The following is an 18,723-nucleotide window of genomic DNA, read 5'->3' on the forward strand; positions in this document are numbered from 1 at the left end:
CCCCCTGCCCCTCTCACACAGTAACTTCTGAGACCTGGGGTGGGCAGAGATTTGGCCTAAAGACCTCTCTCTTCCAAGAAGCACAGAGACAAAATCCGACTCCTCGGATCTCCTCCTAAGGGTCCCCCTCCTCCAGGCCAGCTTCCCAACTCTCCCTCAGCGTTTGTTGGGTGAATAATAAAAAGTTCCCAGATCCATTCCAGGCCCTGAGAAAGACTTGTCACACCCTTGGCTGTAACCAGCTGCAGGGGGTTAAATTGGGTCTCCCCCACCACCACCCACTGTCACCAAAAAAAAAGATATGTTCAAGTCCTAACCCCCAGATGTGTAAATATGACCTTATTTGAAAATCATGCTCTTGTAGATGCAATCAAACTAAGATGAGGTCATACTGGATTAGGGTGGGCTTTAAATCCAGTGACTGGTGTCCTTATAAGAAGAGTGGGCTCACACTCAGAGAAATAAAGGCACAGAGGAAGGCCACGTGAACGTGGAGGCAGAGACCAGTGACGTGGCTACAAGCCAAGGCTACCGGGAGCCGCCAGAAGCTGGAAGAGGCAAGGAAGGAGTCTCCCCCTAGAGCCTTGGGAGGGGGTATGGCTCAGCTGACACTTGACTTTGGACTTCTAGCCTCCAGAACTGTGACAGAATAGATTTCTGTTGTTTTAAGCCACCCAACTTGCAGTAGTTTTTTTATGGCAGCCACAGGAAACTAATTTTTCACCCAACTGTGGGCACCCAGGGTGGGTCTAAGGCCCTAGGTACAGAGGGGAGTCGGACCAAACAAGCTCTTGCCAGGTGGGTGGTCCTGCTCTCATGGAGCTCCTAGTCTGGAAACTTCTCCTGGTCTTCAGGGACCACACAGGATACCCCACCCCACTGGGTACCGTTGGGGACTGAGCCCTCTTTTCCTGGTCCTACACCACCCCTCTATCTACGCACACCTTTGGCTGCCTACCTGGCTGGAGAAGGGTGTGTGGTGTTTCTAGAAGACATGTTAAAGGACAGAACGGGCCCCTTCCCTCTATGTGAGAGTCTAGGCGGGCGACTGTAGTAGGTAGAGACCCAGACTCTGTTCTTCAATTTAAAAAGTTTTAATTACACCCACTGCAAAGGGAGAAGGAAGACAATGACAGCAGTAATCAAAGAACTCAGGGTTTCAATCCCAGCTCTGCCGCTTACTTGCTGTGTGACCCTGGACAAGTTACTTAACCTCTCTGGGTCTTGGTTTCCTCTTTCTTGAGTCAGTTGTGAAGGTTTAATGAGTTAATCTATACGAGGCGCTCAGCACAGGGCCCGGCACATAGAAAGTGCCCCATAAGAATGGTGACAACGTTGCACTTCCTAGGGGCACACATATATTCTTTCATCATTCATTCAGCAAAGTTTTAGTGAGTGTGCTCCTCCTGTGAGAGAGACTTGAGGCACCGGGAGACTGGACTAGGAACAAAGCAGATAAAATTTCCACCTGCGTGGAGCTGCCATTCTAGTGGGGAAGACAGTCAACAGAGAAATTGTGGATAGTGAAATATATGGATTTCATATATTTGTTGGATATATGAAATATATGGATTTGTTGGATATATGAATTTGTTGGATATATGAAATATATGGATTTGTTGGATATATGGATTTGTTGGATATATGAAATATATGGATTTGTTGGATATATGAAATATATGGATTTCATATATTGTTGGATGGTGACAAGTGCTATGGAGAAAAAACAAAACAAAACAAAACAGGGCAGGGCATGGGGGCTGGGATGTAAAGGGGAGAGGGATGGTGGGGGAGACCAGCCACGTGAGCTTCTCTGGGGGCTAAGTCTTCTCGGCAGAGGAACAGCAAGTGCAAAGGCCCTGAGGTGGCAGAGGACCCCTCGTGACTGGAGGAAGTGAGGGGGGTAGGGAAGGGGATGAGGCAGAGGTGATGGGGCTGGATCGTGCAGGCCCCTGTGGGCCAAGGTGAGGACTTTGGCTTTTCCTGTGAGTGAGATTGGAGCCATATGTGCATGTAAATATTTATTCTTTTAATCTAGAAGATACAAACTAAGCCCTTCACAGCGGCACGGCACGCTGGAGACAGTAAAGGCATCAGGATAGGGTGTGCTGATCACATATCACTTGAGCCTCACATCTAATCTTTTCATTTTTTCTTTTTTAATGAAAGAATAAATTTTCCTAACATTTGTGAAACTGACAATTTGAAAGCAAAAAAGAGCCAGGAGGACCCAGATCCCTGCTCGCCAGAGTACCCCCCCATCCCAGCTCAAGGGACATCCATGAGTAAGCCACCGGATCACTAATGGGGCCCAGATGTGCCCAGAGGTGGCCCTGGCCCCAGACCTGCCTGCCTGGACACTTGCATGGAGACCAGCTTTACAGCCAGTTTATTTCCTGGACTCGTTTTAAAGAAACACCCAGGGGAGGATCTAAGGGCCTGGCCAGACCCTTCTCCCCACCCGACCTCTCCCAACCCACAGCTCTGAGCTGCTGCCCAGACAGAGGAGGGCAGTTCTTCCCTACAGTAGAAAGCAAACCAGTAAAAATAGAAGGAATGACGGAGCTAGAAAAATCACCATTTGGCAACCACCATAATAATAACTGATTTAGGCAGAAAACACCAGCGAGGGCTAAACCTCATGGGTGGAAGTTTGAGGAGTAACGTGATATTCACGTGGCCTTGGAAGGTCTCCCCGCAAGATACGGATTAAGTACAAAAGGGGAAAAAGAGGGACTTTATCCAGGCGAAACCTGGCAGACACCACCTTAACCAAGTGGTCAAAGTTGACGTCACCAGGAATGGGACAAACTGACGTCATATGCCCCATGATACATTGCACTGAGAAGGATACAGCCCCACGGTTGTGGTTCTGCCCAAAGTGTACAGCTCAGATCTCATCATGAGGAAGCACTGGGAAAATCCAAACTGGGGGATGTTCTATAAAATACCTGGCCTGAACTCTTCAAAAATATCAGAGTCACAGGGGCTTCTCTGGTGGCACAGTGGTTAAGAATCCTCCTGCCAATGCAGGGGACACAAGTTCGAGCCCTGGTCTGGGAAGATCCCACATGCTGCGGAGCAACTAAACCCATGTGCCACAACTACTGAACCCGCGAGCCACAGCTACTGAGCCCACGTGCCACACTACTGAAGCCCGCAGGCCCCAGAGCCTGGTCTCCGCAACAAGAGAAGCCACCGCAATGAGAAGCCCATGCACTGCAGTGAAGAGTAGCCCCTGCCCGCCACAACTAGCGAAAGCGTGCGCACAGCAACGAAGATCCAATGCAGCCAAAAATAAATAAATAAATTTATTAAAAAAAAAAAAAAAAGTCAGACTCACAAAAGACCAAGGAAGGAACTGTTTCAGAATAAGAGAGACTAAAGAGGAAAAGTAAATGTAACGTGGGATCTGGATCTCTCCCCACCCACTAAAGTGCTATGGAGGGCATCGCTGGGGCAGTTGGGGAAACTTGATTATGACTGTGGATTGGATAATAGCATTGCACCAACGCTAAATTTCCCGATTTTGATCACTGAACTGTGGTCATATGAAAGAACGTTCTTATCCTTAAGAAATACCCACTGAAATACTTTGTGGTAAAGGGGCATCATGCCTACAACTTACTCTCAAATGGTTCCAAAAAAAAAAAAAGTGGGCTTCCCTGGTGGCGCAGTGGTTGAGAGTCCGCCTGCCGATGCAGGGGACGCGGGTTCGTGCCCCGGTCCGGGAAGATCCCACGTGCCGCGGAGCAGCTGGGCCCGTGAGCCATGGCCGCTGAGCCTGCGTGTCCGGAGCCTGTGCTCCGCAACGGGAGAGGCCACAACAGTGAGAGGCCCGCGTACCGGAGGGGAAAAAAAAAAAAAAAAGTGGGTATGTGTATGTGCTTATACAGAGAGAGAAAATGCAGACTTGCATTTGATAAGATGCAGATCAAAAGATTCCAGTTTATTGTACTTTTCTTGCAACTTTTCTGTCAGGTTGAAACTATGGCAAAATCAAAAGTTTTAAAGAAATCTAAAAAACCTGACTCCCTGCTCTCTCCTGCCCACCTCCACCTACCCCATTCTACCCCTGCACCTGCCTAGAGATGGCTTTGATTGTCTTATTGTAAATCCTTCCAGAGTTTCTGTGTGCAAATACAAACAAGAGTGAAAAACGTGCTCAATTCCACCCTTCTTCCCACAAAAGGGAGCATGGTCTGCATGTCATTTTTCTCACTTACCTAAATGTGGCTGAGTGGGGGCTTGTCCACATCAGAACACAGGAACCATCCTTCTTTTTATCCCCACCCCGCTACCGGGTCCAACATCTTTAAATAATCCCTAGTAACTCACACCCACCAGCGCTCAGGTATGCCTGGCACAGGGCTGGAGGCGCAGCTGCCACAGATTCTTCAATCCAACCATCCCCGGAGGCCTCCACCCCTCTGGGCCAGGCCAGCAGTCATCCCTCTGCCTTGGGCCTTTCACTGGCTCTCAGCTCTGACTTGGCTAACTCCATTCTCCACCAGGATGGGGGGATCAGTGTAAAAGTAAAGCAGGCCTCATGGCTCCCCTGCTTAAAATGTCCCTGTGGCTGCCCTCTGGGCTCAACAAAATAGAACTCCTCGCCACCTGCACAAGTGCTGCAGGATCTGGACCAGCTCATCAATCCCACCTGGTGCCCCCAGACTCTCTGCCACCCTGGTCTTTTTCGGCATCGTGGCAAGCTTATTCCAGCCCCGGAGCCTTTGCACTTGCTGCTCCCTCGAGAGGCTGGAGCTCTCTCCTCCTCCAGGTCTCCACTGGAATGGGCCCTGGGCTGCAGCTCTCCCGCCTTATCGGAGGGTGCCCTACCCCAACTCTCTCTAGTAGGCGCTCTCTTTAATTCCATCTTGGCACATCACTGTAGGAAAGCGGCTTATTTAATCACTCGTTTGTTTTCTGTCTCCCCTGCTAAAACATTAGTTCCCTGAGTGCAGGGACTGTCTCTCTGTTCAGGGCTGTAACCCCGGGCCCTAGAACAGGGCCTGGCACACACGGGGCTCATCAAAACCGATTGGATGGACATCCCTTTACAGTCTCCGGGGAGGAAGGCGCCATCATCACCCTATTTTAGAGGCAGCAACTGGGGGTCCGAGAGGCGGAGAGCCTTGCTCCAAGGCCTTGCAAGCCTAGGGCATGAGCCTGGTACCTGACTCCCAGAATGATCAGAGCCTCGTGCACCCACGTTGAATGCCAGCTGGGAGTTTCCACGAGACCCATCCCTCTGGGAGTGTGTGAAATCAATTATACATTCACCATCAATGTCAGCACCTACTACCGGTGGATGTATGTCACCCAGGGACGTGGGACACAGTAGGCCTTCAGCAAATTGACGCCCAAACCCCCAGCCCCCCACCGACTCCCTAACTTCCCTTCAGGGAGGCCAGCTACAATTTGGCGATTGTTAGAGAAGTTTTTTTTTCTTTTGGGAGGAAAGCTGCAAGTCATTAAGGGCTGCTCCTGGCCTGTGGGTCACCATTTCCTGTTTAGAAGAAAGAATCATCTCTCCTTTGGAACACGAAGCTCCCCCGCCCCCGGCCTGACGCTGGGGCTCTGGGACGCCCGCTCAGCTCCCCGCAGGAAACTGGCACCTTCGGCACCTTTTGTGCTCAAAAAGGACACTCATTTTCTCCTGGCCCCAGGAGGGCCCCAGAGGTGAGGTCACCATGACAGCCTGCCGTGAGTGAATTAGCTCAGCCCAGGACGGGACGCAAGCTGACCGTCTTCCCGTCCTGTCCTGTCCTCGAGCAGGAAGCAGAATGACCCCTACCCTTTGGCCTGGCTTCTCACCCTCCCGACTCCAGCCAGCCAATTTCCTTGCATCAAAGGCCATTTGGTACCCAGAGGCCAGACAGAGGTGTGGGTCTGACAGGGAGGCCGGAGCGGGGCCTGGAGCCCCTGGAAACAGGAAGGACATCCTCTGTCCCCTTCTTACTCATCGCATTCCACTCCCTCATCTGGGGGCAGCAGCCGCTCCCTCCCCAAAAGACCTGCAGTGCTGGGGAAGCCCCCACAGCAGGCCTAGTTGATAAGACCCGGGGAGCTGGCTCCTCACCCTGTGGGCCTGGTCGGCTTCAAAACGGGAGCACGAGAGAATGAGTAAGGGCCGCAGTGTAGAAACCTGCACACACAGCCCTACTGCTCACTGGCCCACAGGTGTTTCCCAACCTCCGCATCGGACAGGACATCCAGGCTCTGAGGAAAACCCATCTGCACAAACAAGGTTCCTGACGAACCCGGAGGTCCAAAGCCATGTGATGTTTAAGAGACCAAGATTTAAGGCTGTGTCAGGAGTATCCAAGCTCCACGAATCGCTGCCCCCTCCTCCCTCCCTAAAGGCCCTTTAAAATACCCACTCCACATAAAACCAAGTAGACTTTTTTATATATAAATTAACCACTTTATTGAATATCAATAAACCGTACATATAACTATACAAAACGTTTCCTTAGTACAAAATGTCGCTTGCAATATAAATACCAGTGTACCTTTAAAAATGTAAACATCTTCCTCCCGGGCCCACCTGTCGGGCCCCCGAAAATAGTTCCGGGAGACACATCAGTGGAGCCGAAGCACCCCACTTGGGCCCCGGACAAGTGAAGGCAATTATTCACAGTCCCTTTGGAGACATTGTTAAATTGCCCGTGAAACAGGTGCCACCATGACAAACAGAAGGCTGAAATAGCTGCCCAGGCCCTGGGGCATCCTGGGGTCTAGACGCTGTCCTTGTGTCAGGGACCACCCCCGCGAGTGCACCTGGGGGTGGATGTTTGCATAGTCAGTTGCACCTTCTGGAGGGGGTGGCCTGAGGGTTCCTGTAGGGGAGGCTGGGGTCCCCTGAGTGGGGTGGGAGCTTCTCATCAGTCTGCTGGCTTTTGTCCTGGAGCTCAAAGCAGCTGTATCCAAACAGCTCTGGATACACAAACCCACGCAGAAAGGCCAACTCCAGAACACTCTGGAGCAGCAGCTGCCAGGAGGAGGTCTCTGCTGCAAGCCACCCTCCCATCAGCCATCCAAAGAAAGGCCCCCCTCAGAGCCCGGTGAGGCGCTCAGAGCAGAGGACTGGGAAATGGTCCTCAGAGTCCTGGGGGGCCAACACAGCCAGAAGGCGGAGCTCAGGAGGGAACTCTGTGGCAGCAAGAAGGATGCCGGGTCCTTCCTTCTGGAATTGGGGGAGGGCCCGGAGAGGCGCAAGGAGCCTTTAGAGTCAGCGGGGCCCCCCTGAGCAGCCTGACTCTTGGTGCTTGTGGAGCAGGGACATTCGGGAGAAGGTTCTGGAGCACGTCTTGCACTGGTACTTTTTGACATCCGAGTGGGTCTGGAGATGGGCCCGCAGGTTGGAGCGGTCAGCGAAGGCACGGCTGCAGTGGGGGCAGGAGAAGGGCTTTTCGCCTGGGGAGAGAAGACAGGAGGGAGCTGAGTGAGACTCAGCCACTTGGGAGAACAGCTGACGTCTACTGAAATCCCCACCCACCCCAGGCTCACTCCAACCTTGAGGAACTCCCACGACCCAGAAAAGCCAGGCCATACAGTGTCCAAAGGCCTAGATTTAGCAGGGAGCGCTGCTGCTTCCCACTGTGTGGCCCTGAGCAAGTCAGCTGGCTTCTCTTGAGCCTCCATTTGCTCATCTGTAAAATGGAGCTGTTCATCCCCCACTCAGAGAGGCTGGTAATTGAGAGAAGGTTGAATCAAGTACCTTTCCTGCCCTGCCAGCAAGAAGTGCTCAACAATGATGACAGTGATGGCAACTGTGTTTGCTGAACACTTTGTGCCAGGGACAGTGGAAGCATTTTACACTATCTCATTTAACCCCACCTTTGTCCTGAGTTTAGAGATGGTGAATCTGAGGCACAGGGAATATGCAGCATCTCAGCAAGACCAAATATCCCGACTCCAGTGCCCTTGATTTTTTTTTTTTAAAAGAATTTTTTATTTATTCATTTATTTATTGGCTGTTTTTGGGTCTTCGTTGCTGCACGTGGGCTTTTCTCTAGTTGCAGCGAGTGGGGGCTATACTCTTCGTTGCGGTGCGCGGGCTTCTCATTGTGGTGGCTTCTCCTGTTGCGGAGCACGGGCTCTAGGCGCAGGGGCTTCAGTAGTTGTGGCTCGTGGGCTCTAGAGCGCAGGCCCAGTAGTTGTGGCGCATGGGCCTAGTTGCTCCACGGCATGTGGGATCTTCCTGGACCAGGGATCGAACCCGTGTCCCCTGCATTGGCAGGTGGACTCCCAACTGCTGCGCCACCAGGGAAGCCCAGCGCCCTTGATTTTAACCACTACACAGACTGCCCCTCAGTTAAGGGGGCTGTAATGGATGTTCCTTATTGACCCCTGGATTTACTTCCTCTTGGGGACAAAGCTTAAGAGTCAGCCTTAAAGCCCCACCCCACCCCTATCCCCCAGCAGGTCACTCTTTTATCCTGCTTCCCCATCAACTCGGATCACACTCAGGGTAGTTTCAAGTCTGTTCGTCCCCCAATCAGACTGAGTCCCATGAGGGCAGGATCCCACCTGCCCGCCGCCCACCCTGAATCCATTCCAAGCTTCCAGCCCAAGGCCCAGAACCCCCAAGAGGCTACAGAAACCTTTTACCTTATGACTTATTTTTTTAAAAAAACCCTACCTGTGGTCCTCATTCACCTGCTCGGCCAGGCTGTATGGAGAAGAGTCTTGCACTCGGGGCTGGGCACACAGTGAGAACTCAATATGCTCGTACAACAGTAAGTCTTTTTTTATAAAGGTCTCAGAAGAGCCTGACTCCTCAATCACCACCAGAAAACACCATTCACCAACTTTTCATAATTCCTGCCCCAATCAAGAGACTATAACTCACATTCCAGAAACGTCAAATGCTGTGTTTCGCTTCTTCCTGGGGCTGCAGCATTTCCCAAATAAAGTCAGAAGGGTAACGCATTAAACAAATACTAATCAGGCTCCTACCACAGGCCAGGCACTATTCTGTAATACTGAATAGTCTTTTCCAGAAGAAACTACATTCTCCTATCCTTCCATTCCCAGCCTTATATGCCCCTAGGCCAAGGCCCTCTAGTTAAATCCCAGTACTGGAATTGAGAGCTGGGAATGAATGAATTCCATCAGCCTCCTGGGTGCCTGGGGCACTAGCTGAGCAGGGAAGGCCTGTGGCCCACTGTGGAACCACGTTCATGGGCTCAGTCTCCTGGGGCAGAGAGCGGGGACCTAGCCAGAGGATTGGGGAAGGGACACCTGAGTAACCTGCTCTGCTGTATCGAGCTGCCTCTGCACACCAGGCCGGAAGGGTTTGATGACCTCAGTCTACAAGGTCCAAGGGAACTTCCTCCTCACTCACACACTCCTTTGTGAACTCAGGGCCCACGCTATGCAGGTCTGGAAACGGGGGTGGAGTCCTGTAATCCCCACGGCCCCCTCACCCCCTTGGCCGAGGTGATGGAGCCCTGGTTCCAGCCCATGGGCTGTGACTTGGAAAAGTGACTTCCTTCTCTATGCTTCAGTTTCCACACCTGTAAGATGGGGGTTATGATGGCACCTCTCTCTTAGGACTGTTGGTGGATTGACCGCCTTGACACAGGTGAAGGAAGCCCTGAGCATCACGCCTTCCCCCACCTCCCTCCAGCACTGCCAGGTGCTCGGTGAACGTTATCTTTATGTTTCTTATGATTGGACACAAACCTGAACAAAGGGGCAGGCTTGATGGGATGTGAGGGGTGCAGCAGGAGGCAGCAGACCTCCACCCCTCACGGATTCTCCCTCCACCCCTCACGGATTCTCCCTCCCCACCCCAGCCACGTCTTTATGGTGCTCCTGGAGTGTGAAATCGGCACCAGACCGGCGGGACAAAGGCTGCCGAGGGGGGCAGTGTACATGCAATACTCCCTGGATTAACGCGGCCTGACACACTGCGGGCCAGCAGCTGCGGCCTGGAACAGGTGCTGGGCACCGCTGCCCCGTGCACCTGCTCCACCCCCAGCCCCGCCCCCTGGGCGCACCATTAAGGCACACAATGGGAGTTGATGAGGATGGCATTGGTGCATTTCAACAGGCTTTTTGCGTCTGGGCCATGCCTTTACATTAAAATAATGTCCGAGTGGGAGGGGAAAGAAGCTGGGGAGCCCAGGGGAGCATCTGAGGGCTTCCTCTCCCCCCAGATAGAGACCCCATCAGGCACCCAGGACAGAGGCCAGGCAATTGGACCCTTCCATGTTAAAATCAGAGTTGTTTGTGCACCAAGTAAGAGACATGGGTAGTAGCCACAGTCTGCAAGGTGTGGAGGATGCCCCCCACCCCCGTAGGAGTAACGATGACACCAGTAATGCCTGCAAAATGCCAGGCTTCACAATCCACCTCACTGACCCTCATGGCTCACTCAGAGGTCAGCCACCGGATGAGGAAATGCCAGAACTGAGTCTCCAACCTGGCCAACCTGACCCCCAAAACCAAGTCATGACCCTTGAACCCTCTTCTCCCTCAACAGACACTCTGCAAAGAGCAGCCCCAAGCAGGGTGGCCTCCACCATTCATGCTCTGGAAAGGTGGAGTGGCTACCTTTTCTGCATTTCCAGAAAGCTAAAGACTAGAACAGGCTCCATTTCATAATTTTCTACACGTTCAGTATTGCATTGTTTGAAACACCAAGACATAATTGTGTTTTCTGCCAGCAAACGTGTTCCCGGGTCTGCATGATAGGATTAAGATTATCTATTCAGCAGTGTGAATGCGGGTGGGGAGAGCAGATCTGAGAACCATGATGATATTATAAAGCGATTAAGGAGCCACTGAATCTAGATAGCCCCCTATGAAATGCTATCGTAACCCACCCTATATGATTACATTATAATCGGAGAGGCTCAGAGCGTTAAATCACTTGCTCAAAGACACACAGCATGGAAGCAGAATGAATACCAACTATGGTTTTTGTGTGTACTGATCATGTACCAAGCACTGTCCCAGGTGATTTCTGTATGCTTTCTTTCACTTGACCAGAGCAAAAAACCCCACAAGGTGTTTCTATGCTCATTTCACAGAGGAGGGTACTGAGGCTAAGAGAGGTGAAACAGCAGCCCAAAGTTTGGGAAGATCCCAAAGCAGGATTCAGAGGCAGGTGGGGAGTCTGACAAACATCCTGTCTGGCTGGGGGGCGGGTGGGGGAAGTGGAGCAGGGTGAGCCCCTTCACACCTGGCCCCAACAGCAAGGTGCTGGTTACACCTTTCCCATACCAGCTCCAACCCATTTGGCTGAGGAACTGAGCCTGCAGAGGGACGTGTAAAATTATCTCTTTAGCCCATCTGCTTAGCTGGTGAATGAACGAATGTTTCTGCCAAACTTTTCGGAGCCAGGCCCCTGAACTCTTGAGCTAGAAGTCAGGAGACTGGGCGGGGGGTGGGGGTGGGGGTGGGGTCAGTTTCCACAATCTGAAAGTAACAGCAAGCCCATCTTACAAGAGCTGGTAGCAAAAGCAGTGGGACAGTGAGAAGGGCAGCCAGCCTGCAGGGGTACTCACCAGTGTGGGTCCGGACGTGGCCCTGCAGCAGCCAGGGCCTGGAGAAGGCCTTCCCGCAGGTGCTACAGACACAAGGCAGCGTGTGGCTTCTGATGTGCATCTTAAGGGCACCCAGGCTGATGTACTCCTTGTTGCAGTATTTGCAGTTGAAGGCCTTGCGAGACTGGGGGTCCTTGGCCACGGAGAGCCCAGCCAGCTGCTTGGGCAACTGGCCCAAGCCTGGGAAGGCAGCATAACCCTCGGCCTCCAGGGAGGAGGCTGAGGTGGAAGAGAAGGACGAAGGAGCTGGTGAGGGTGGGCTGGGGGGCTGGGAGCCTTTCCCGCTGTCCTCGTCAGACAGGGAGGTCAGCTCGACGGCCTTGGGGATCTCCTGGGGCAGAAGAGAGGCCCAGCCAATCGGCTGGGCTTGGGGTGCCAGGAGAGAGTCCCAGATGAGCGTAGGCAGTGAGGCCGTGGGATTGAGGACCTCAGGTGGCGGGATGGCTGCCAGCAGGTGGGCCTGGTCATAGGGCTGTTGAAAAGTGAACTCTGTGAGGAGACAGGGAAAAGCGCAAGGTCAGGGATTAGATCATTCAGTCAGTCAGCAAACATTAGCCTGATGTGGGCCAGGGGCTGAGTGAGGCTGGCACTCAATGCTTAGTAGATGAATAAAAAAGATTCATGACCAGGACAGACAGGTTCCTGCCCTGGCAGAGCCCCCTCCTCAGCCAGGTCACCTGGTTCTCCCCCCTCAACCTCCAGATCTTACAGGAAGGACCCCCCCCTTCCCCAGCTCCAACTCAAGGAGGTCATTCTCAGGTCTCCTTCCCCTTGCGGTGCCCAAGTCCCCAGCCTGAGGCAAGACCCCCAGCTCCCTGGCCCCCAATCTCCCCAGCTGCCAAGGCACCATCCCTGTCCCCCTTCCATACACATCTCTTCTCCCACCCCCTCCCCCAAATCCTGTGGACTCCGGACTCTTTCCAGCCCCTGGTCGGCGTCTATCCAGACACAAGCCGCCTCCTCTCACTTCTGTGCTCTCGGGGCGCCCCGCTTCTCGGCGGCTAATTAGTCCCCTCAGCCAAAGACCACCGGCCTCTAAAAGCCCTCTCCCAATCTCCCGGATCCACCTGCCCCGGCCTATTCACACCCAGACTGTTATCTTTTGACTCGACTTTGGCCCCTCGGCTTTGGCCCCTCGATTTTGTCCCCAGGCGCCCTGCCTCTCAAGTGGCCCCCATGCAGCCTTCGCCTGCCTCCCCCAAACTCCCTGGGGTCCGGCACCCCGTCCACTCACCTGGAGAAGAGTCGTGGAGCTCACTGTAATTGGGTCTCCGGCGGGAGCAGGCGGACTTCCTGACGAGGAAAGAGCGCGGCATGGTGGCCGAAGCAGCGGGGGTAGCCGGGTCGTGCTGGGATACCAAGACCCTCCACCCGCGAGGCCGTGCAGCTGCGCTGTGAGTGGAGTCTGGCCGCCAACTGCCTTAAGTACGCCAGCCGTGAGTGGGCGGGGGCCGACTACGGCCACGCCCCTTTGTCACCTCCGCGCCAATCGAGGCGCGCCTTCGCCGGAGGCCACGCCCAAAGCAGGTGCGCCGGGGTCTGGCGGGGCTCGCGCCGCGTGGCGCTGGGAGCCGGGAGGGGCAGCTCGGGCTCTGGGCCTCGGGGCTGCACTCATCACCCGGCTGCGGGCTGCCGGGGGCGGGGCGCCGGGAACCCCGGACTAGGCGGGACCCCCTTCGGGACCCGAGCTCCAGCCAGCTCGAAGCGGCACGGTAGCCCGCCTCTGGCGCCCCCTGGCGCCGCGGGTCTGGACACCTGACGTTCCGATACTGCCACCTCCTCGGGTTTGGGAAGGGGGTGCCTTCGCCCGGAAGGTGACTTGCAAAGAGCGTGGGAATGAAAAGGACAATACACAGTTCGGGGACGGGGAAGAGCAATGGACTTCTGCACGTGGTTGCTGACTGTGCAGTGCCACAGCCTTTTTTGCAAAGCAAACGGGCATCATCTAGAAAAATGCATTCGTTCCCTCAGTGTTTACTGAGTGCCCACTAACATGCCAGGCACTGTTACCGGAGCTGGGGATACGGCCCTGAACAAAACACTCGGGGTCTCTGCCGAAGGGTAGCTCCCTGTCCGGCGGAGGAGACAGACGAAGTAAACAGACAATTCCAATGCAAAGGGAAGTGTGCTTTGATGGGGGGAGACCACAGGGCACTGTGACAGTCAAGAGGCGGGTCACTTGACAGGGGGTCGGGGGGGGGTCACTTACCAGAGGAAGTGAAGAAATACCGAGGGGAAAGGCCTGAGGTTAGAATCAGTAACTTTCAGAGCCACTGAGAGCAGCTCTCAGGGCTGGGGGTGGGGTGGGCAGGGCTGATGGGTCAGATCTGTCTGGCCTCCAGGGCCTGGAGGAGTTTGGACTTTGCCCCAAGGGCACTGGGGAGCCAAGGAAGAATTTTCAGCTGAGGAGGGACCTGTTTAGAATGGTTGAGAAAGAGTACTCTGGGCAGGTGGGAGAAAGAAGTGGGGAAGGGTGGGGCTGAGGTGGTCTCCTCACTTGTCTGGGGTCGTCAATACTGTGTCTAAAGGACCTAAGGCTGGGCTCCAAGGGAGGCACTGACTGATTCATTGTGGGGTGGGCCCAGGGGAGGGACACTTCATCCTCAGCTCTCCTGTGAGCCCACCAACTTTGAGGGCCATGCCCCGCCTGGAGTGGGGTTGTGGCACGGAAATAAATCCACAGGTCTTGCCCACGGGTCTCCACCTGTGAAGCAAGGACGATGAAACCCTGTAAGTCCCTCCACTCACCACCTAGAATGAGGGCAGGGACAACTGTCTGTTTTGGTCATCAGGTGCTGGGGATAACAGCTGTGGACAAGACAATCCTTACCATGTTCTAACTGGTGAGGGGAGGGTAAGGTGGGGGAGACAGGCCATGCACAGTCATTACGAAGAATATAGCCTCTTCTACGTCTGTTTACTTTCAATCACGATTTTCCACATGCATCCAGAGGGAGGAGTAAGGCCGTGTCCCTCTGCTCAAAACCTCCCATATTCCTATCTCACCCAGGGTAAAAACCAAAGTCTTCACCGCGGCCCTCCACCCTGCTCATCTGACCCCTTCTGATCCTGTCTTGAGCCACTGTCCTCCTGCCCCTTGCACAATGATCACGCCCTTCTTTCTGTTCCTCCACATCCCAGCCCTTGCCTACCACAGGACCTTGGCACCTGCCGTTCATCTTCCCTGCCCCCTAAATCTCTCTCCCCAGATCTTCACCATGTTGGCTCCTTTTCTGTCTTTGTTTCAGCATGAACTTCACCAACTGCTCAGCCTCATTAGTAATGAGAGAAATGCAAATTAAAACCACAGTGATATACCATTTCACACCATCAGAAAGATAAAAAGTTAAAATTTGGTCACTAGCAAGGGTGTGAGGGCAGCAGGACTTTCGTTCCATGCTGGCGAGAGTGTCATAGGTACAAGCCACTTCGGAAAAGTTTGGCATCAGCTAATAACAGGTGACTCTCCTCCTAGCAATTCTACTTCCAGGCCAACAGCATCCCAGAGGTTCTCAGCCCTGGCCGCAGATTAGATTCCCTCAGGGAACACCCTAGCCTGGGCCCCACCCCCAGAGCCAACCTGATTTGATTAGTCTGGGTGGGACCCTCTGGTATTAGCATTTTAAAAAACTCAGGTGATTCTAGTGAGCAGCCAAAGTTGAAAACTGCTGCCCAGCCCTAATCCCAGAAGAAACAAGAGAATATTCATTGCACCGTTGTTCCTAATAGCAAAACAAAAACAAAAACAAAAAACAAAAAAAGTGGAAACAACCGTAATGTTCTAATGTTTATCAACAGTACAAAGGGTTAATAAGCTGCGGTTCATTCCCATAATGGAACATATACAGCAATAAAAACAAACTGCAACAAGAGGGATAAATCTCAAAAACATAATGTTAAGCAAAAAGAACCAACTCAAATGCATACAGTTGGTTGGATTTACATAAGGTTCAAAATCAAGCAAACGAAACCTTTTATTGTCTAGGAATGTATATGGAGGCGGTAAAACTATAAAGAAAAGCAAGGAAATGTTTAATACAAAATTCTGGAGAGTGGTTAACTCGGGGAGAAGGTGCTCCTAGAGAGTTCTTGATAATGTTGTTTTAAGCACAGAAAGCTATTTATTAGTAGTCTTGAAACTGTAGACAATTTAAACACTTTTGGTAAGAATGATATATTTAACAAAAATTTTATGTCATCTCAAGGGAGGCCTCCCTGATCATCCCAGCCAAAGTAGCACCCTGCTCCACTCACAACATCACTGTTTATTCCATTACCCTATTCAATTATCTTCAAAGCACTTAGTAGGGGCTCAAGTACTTGGTGAATGACTGATTACTGGCTGTTCCTCCTCCTGGGTCACCCTGTGCGAGTTACCCAGTCTCTCTGAGCCTCAATTTCCTCAACTGTAAAAGGTGGGGAGATGTCGGGATGGGCAGAGTCCAGAGGCTGGTACTCAAAACACCAGTGCCTGGGCCTGCTGCTCTCCATTTTCCTTCGGTCGGTCACCTGCGCCCTGGAGGAGGTGTAAGGTGGGGGAGGGGCCTTTCTCAGATCTGGGCTGTCCCCTCCCTTCCGATTGAACAGTCCCGGCGGTTTCTCCTCCCGGGTCACCCTCACAACCGTCCTTCCAAGAGGCGGCGGAGACAGCGAGGTGGGAGGGGGCTTTGGGCGAGGCGAGGCCCTGGACGGCGAGCCAGCTCCCGGAGGTGCGGTCCCGGCCTCCTTGCAGGTGAAGGCGAGGCGACACTTTTTTTTTCCGGTACGCGGGCCTCTCACTTTTGTGGCCTCTCCCGTTGCGGAGCACAGGCTCCGGATGTGCAGGCTCAGCGGCCATGGCTCATGCCGCTCCGCGGCATGTGGGATCTTCCCAAACCGGGGCACGAACCCGCGTCCCCTGCATCGGCAGGCGGACTCTCAACCACTGCGCCACCAGGGAAGCCCGAGGCGACACTTTTGATGCTGTGGTGTCAGGTCCTCCCGGAAATGTACTGGCTCTGCGGCTGGGCTGCAGCGGACCCGGCCGGCCCGACCCTGCCCACCGCCCTCGCCCCGGGGCGCGGCCTTGCGGCGCCCTCTACTGGCCGTCACGTGGGGCCGGATGCACACGCCTTCAACGAGGATGAAAACTGGTACAGCTGCCTTGGAGAGCAGTTTGGGAATATCTAATACGGCCAGGAAAGGCCTCTGAGAGAAGATAAATTTGAATAAAGGCCTGCATTTTCCACGGGTGTCCATCCCCCACTAAAAGAACGATAACTAAAAAGGTGATTTACAACTCAACCAAACAAAAAAGAAAGCGACCCTCCATCCCAGATCTCCATTTCCCTCTGCAAAGGTAACTAAATATTTTTACCAGTGTCTTGTATGACCTTCCAGAGATGGTTTTTATAGAGACAAGGAGATATATGCATATGTGAATATAATATGTACCTCCCTTTTTTATGTAACACAAATGGGAGCCTATACGCTAGCCTACTTGCTTTCCTCGCAAGTTACTATACTGCGTGTCTTGAAAGTTGTTCCATATCATTACATGTAGCTCCCTTCATCTGTTGCAGGGCTGCAGACTTTTTCATTGCATGGATTATACCATAATCACACAACTTATCTAATAAGGGGACTTGTGATAGGCATTTAGATTAGAATATACTTTTTTGCTACTACAAACAAGGTGGCAATTTCAATGAATGTCTTGTACACACATCTTTGACCTGAAGTGCAAAGATATGTTACAAAAAATGATGAGGGAATTCCCTGGCAGTCCAGTGGTTAGGACTCTGCGTTCTCACTGCCGACGGCCCGGGTTCAATCCCTGGTAGGGAGCTAATATCCCAAAAGCCATGTGCTGTGTCCAAAAAAAAAAAAAAAAAGTTGATACATTTGTCCAAATGTCCTCTAACGAGGTTAAACTAAATTATACTTACCAGCAGGGAGGTGGGGGCCCTTCTCAAAACCTGGTGGATGCAGGGTATCATCAAATTTTTTTTATCTTTTCCCATCTGATAAGGGAAAGTGAGATCTCCTAGTTACAATTTGCATGTACATGATTGGAGCATTTCTTACATACTCCAAAGCCATTTCCTTTTCTCCATGTCCTGAACTATCCCTGAGTCTGTCCTTTGGTCACTGAGTTGATGAACTCCCTAACTGATAAATACTCTTTGTATCTTACGCCAACTGGCCCTGTTGATTATTAGATCATTAATCGGGCGAGTGGATCAATCAGAGCAGATCAATCAGAGAGTTAATCTCGACAGGGAAGAAGACATTGTCCATGGGAAGTTCAATGAATGAATCAAGGCTCAACCTCCACCCTTATCCTTGATTTAAAAAAACAAAACCTCTTGAGTGTCTCCCACTTGCCTGAATGCAAATAGTGATTCAGCCTCGGGCCTTGACTCAGAAGGCACTCTGTCACCATCCCAGGATACAAAAGGCTTTCAAGCGAAGTTTTTGGGTCCAAGTCCATTGGGCGTGGCCAAGTTGGGGGCTCTAAGAAAAGATGGATAAGCCCTTTTTGTTCCCATTTACTAAGCACCTACTCTGTGCCGGGCTCTGTGCAGGAGCCTCACCCACATAGGTGTCCCTTTAGCATCCCCAAGTGGTATTTGACGCTCCTGCACTGGAGCCAAGGCCCACATAGGACCAGTTGATACATTATAATGCAGTCAGATTAGCCACCTGTCAGAAAGAAGGAAACTCTAGATGTAATGGATGTGGAATCATATCAAGACATGAAGTGGTAAAAAGCAAGGTGCAGAACAGCATGCATAATGTGATTCCATTTGCATATAAAGAGGGAAAAATACGTGGGTATTTCTTAGAGACACAGAAACAACCATTGGAGGGAGAACTAGAAACTGGTAACAGGCGATTGTCTCTGAGGAGGGGATCTGGGTGGCGGCTGGGCAGGAGTGGGAGGGAGGTTCTTTACTACCTGCCCTTTCCTGTGTCTTAAGTTTTTTTTAATCATTTGCAAGTATTAACCACATTTTTTTTGGGGGGGGGCATGCCTCGCTGCATGTGGGATCTTAGTTCCCCCAACAGGAGTAGCACCCGTGCCTCCTGAAGTGGAAGCGCAGAGTCTTACCCACTGGACTGCCAGGGAAGCCCCTAACCTCATTCTTTTTCTTTTTTAAAATTTATTTATTTTTGGCTG

General features: G+C 52.4%; 1 protein-coding gene across 1 annotated transcript; it reads right to left on the reverse strand.

Moving 5' to 3' along the window:
* Nucleotides 1-6,410: 6,410 nt before the first annotated feature.
* On the reverse strand, nt 6,411-12,947 carry SNAI1 (snail family transcriptional repressor 1). Its single transcript, XM_007446385.1, has 3 exons — nt 12,796-12,947; nt 11,523-12,050; nt 6,411-7,419 (listed from the first exon to the last, which is right to left on the reverse strand). Exons 1-3 carry the CDS (start codon nt 12,875-12,877, stop codon nt 7,235-7,237), a joined length of 795 nt encoding a protein of 264 aa, XP_007446447.1. The 5' UTR covers nt 12,878-12,947; the 3' UTR covers nt 6,411-7,234.
* Nucleotides 12,948-18,723: the final 5,776 nt, after the last annotated feature.

Source organism: Lipotes vexillifer, unplaced genomic scaffold, assembly GCF_000442215.2.
Source record: "Lipotes vexillifer unplaced genomic scaffold, Lipotes_vexillifer_v1.1 scaffold251, whole genome shotgun sequence".
In the NCBI taxonomy this organism is placed as follows: Eukaryota; Metazoa; Chordata; class Mammalia; order Artiodactyla; family Lipotidae; genus Lipotes; species Lipotes vexillifer.

Coding starts and splice junctions, on each gene's coding strand:
- SNAI1 (XM_007446385.1), bottom strand. CDS start 12,877: ATGCCGCGCTCTTTCCTCGTCAGGAAGTCCGCCTGCTCCCGCCGGAGA. Junction 12,051..12,795: donor GCTCCACGACTCTTCTCCAG/GTGAGTGGACGG, acceptor GTCTCCTCACAG/AGTTCACTTTTCAACAGCCC. Junction 7,420..11,522: donor CCACGTCCGGACCCACACTG/GTGAGTACCCCT, acceptor TTCTCTCCCCAG/GCGAAAAGCCCTTCTCCTGC.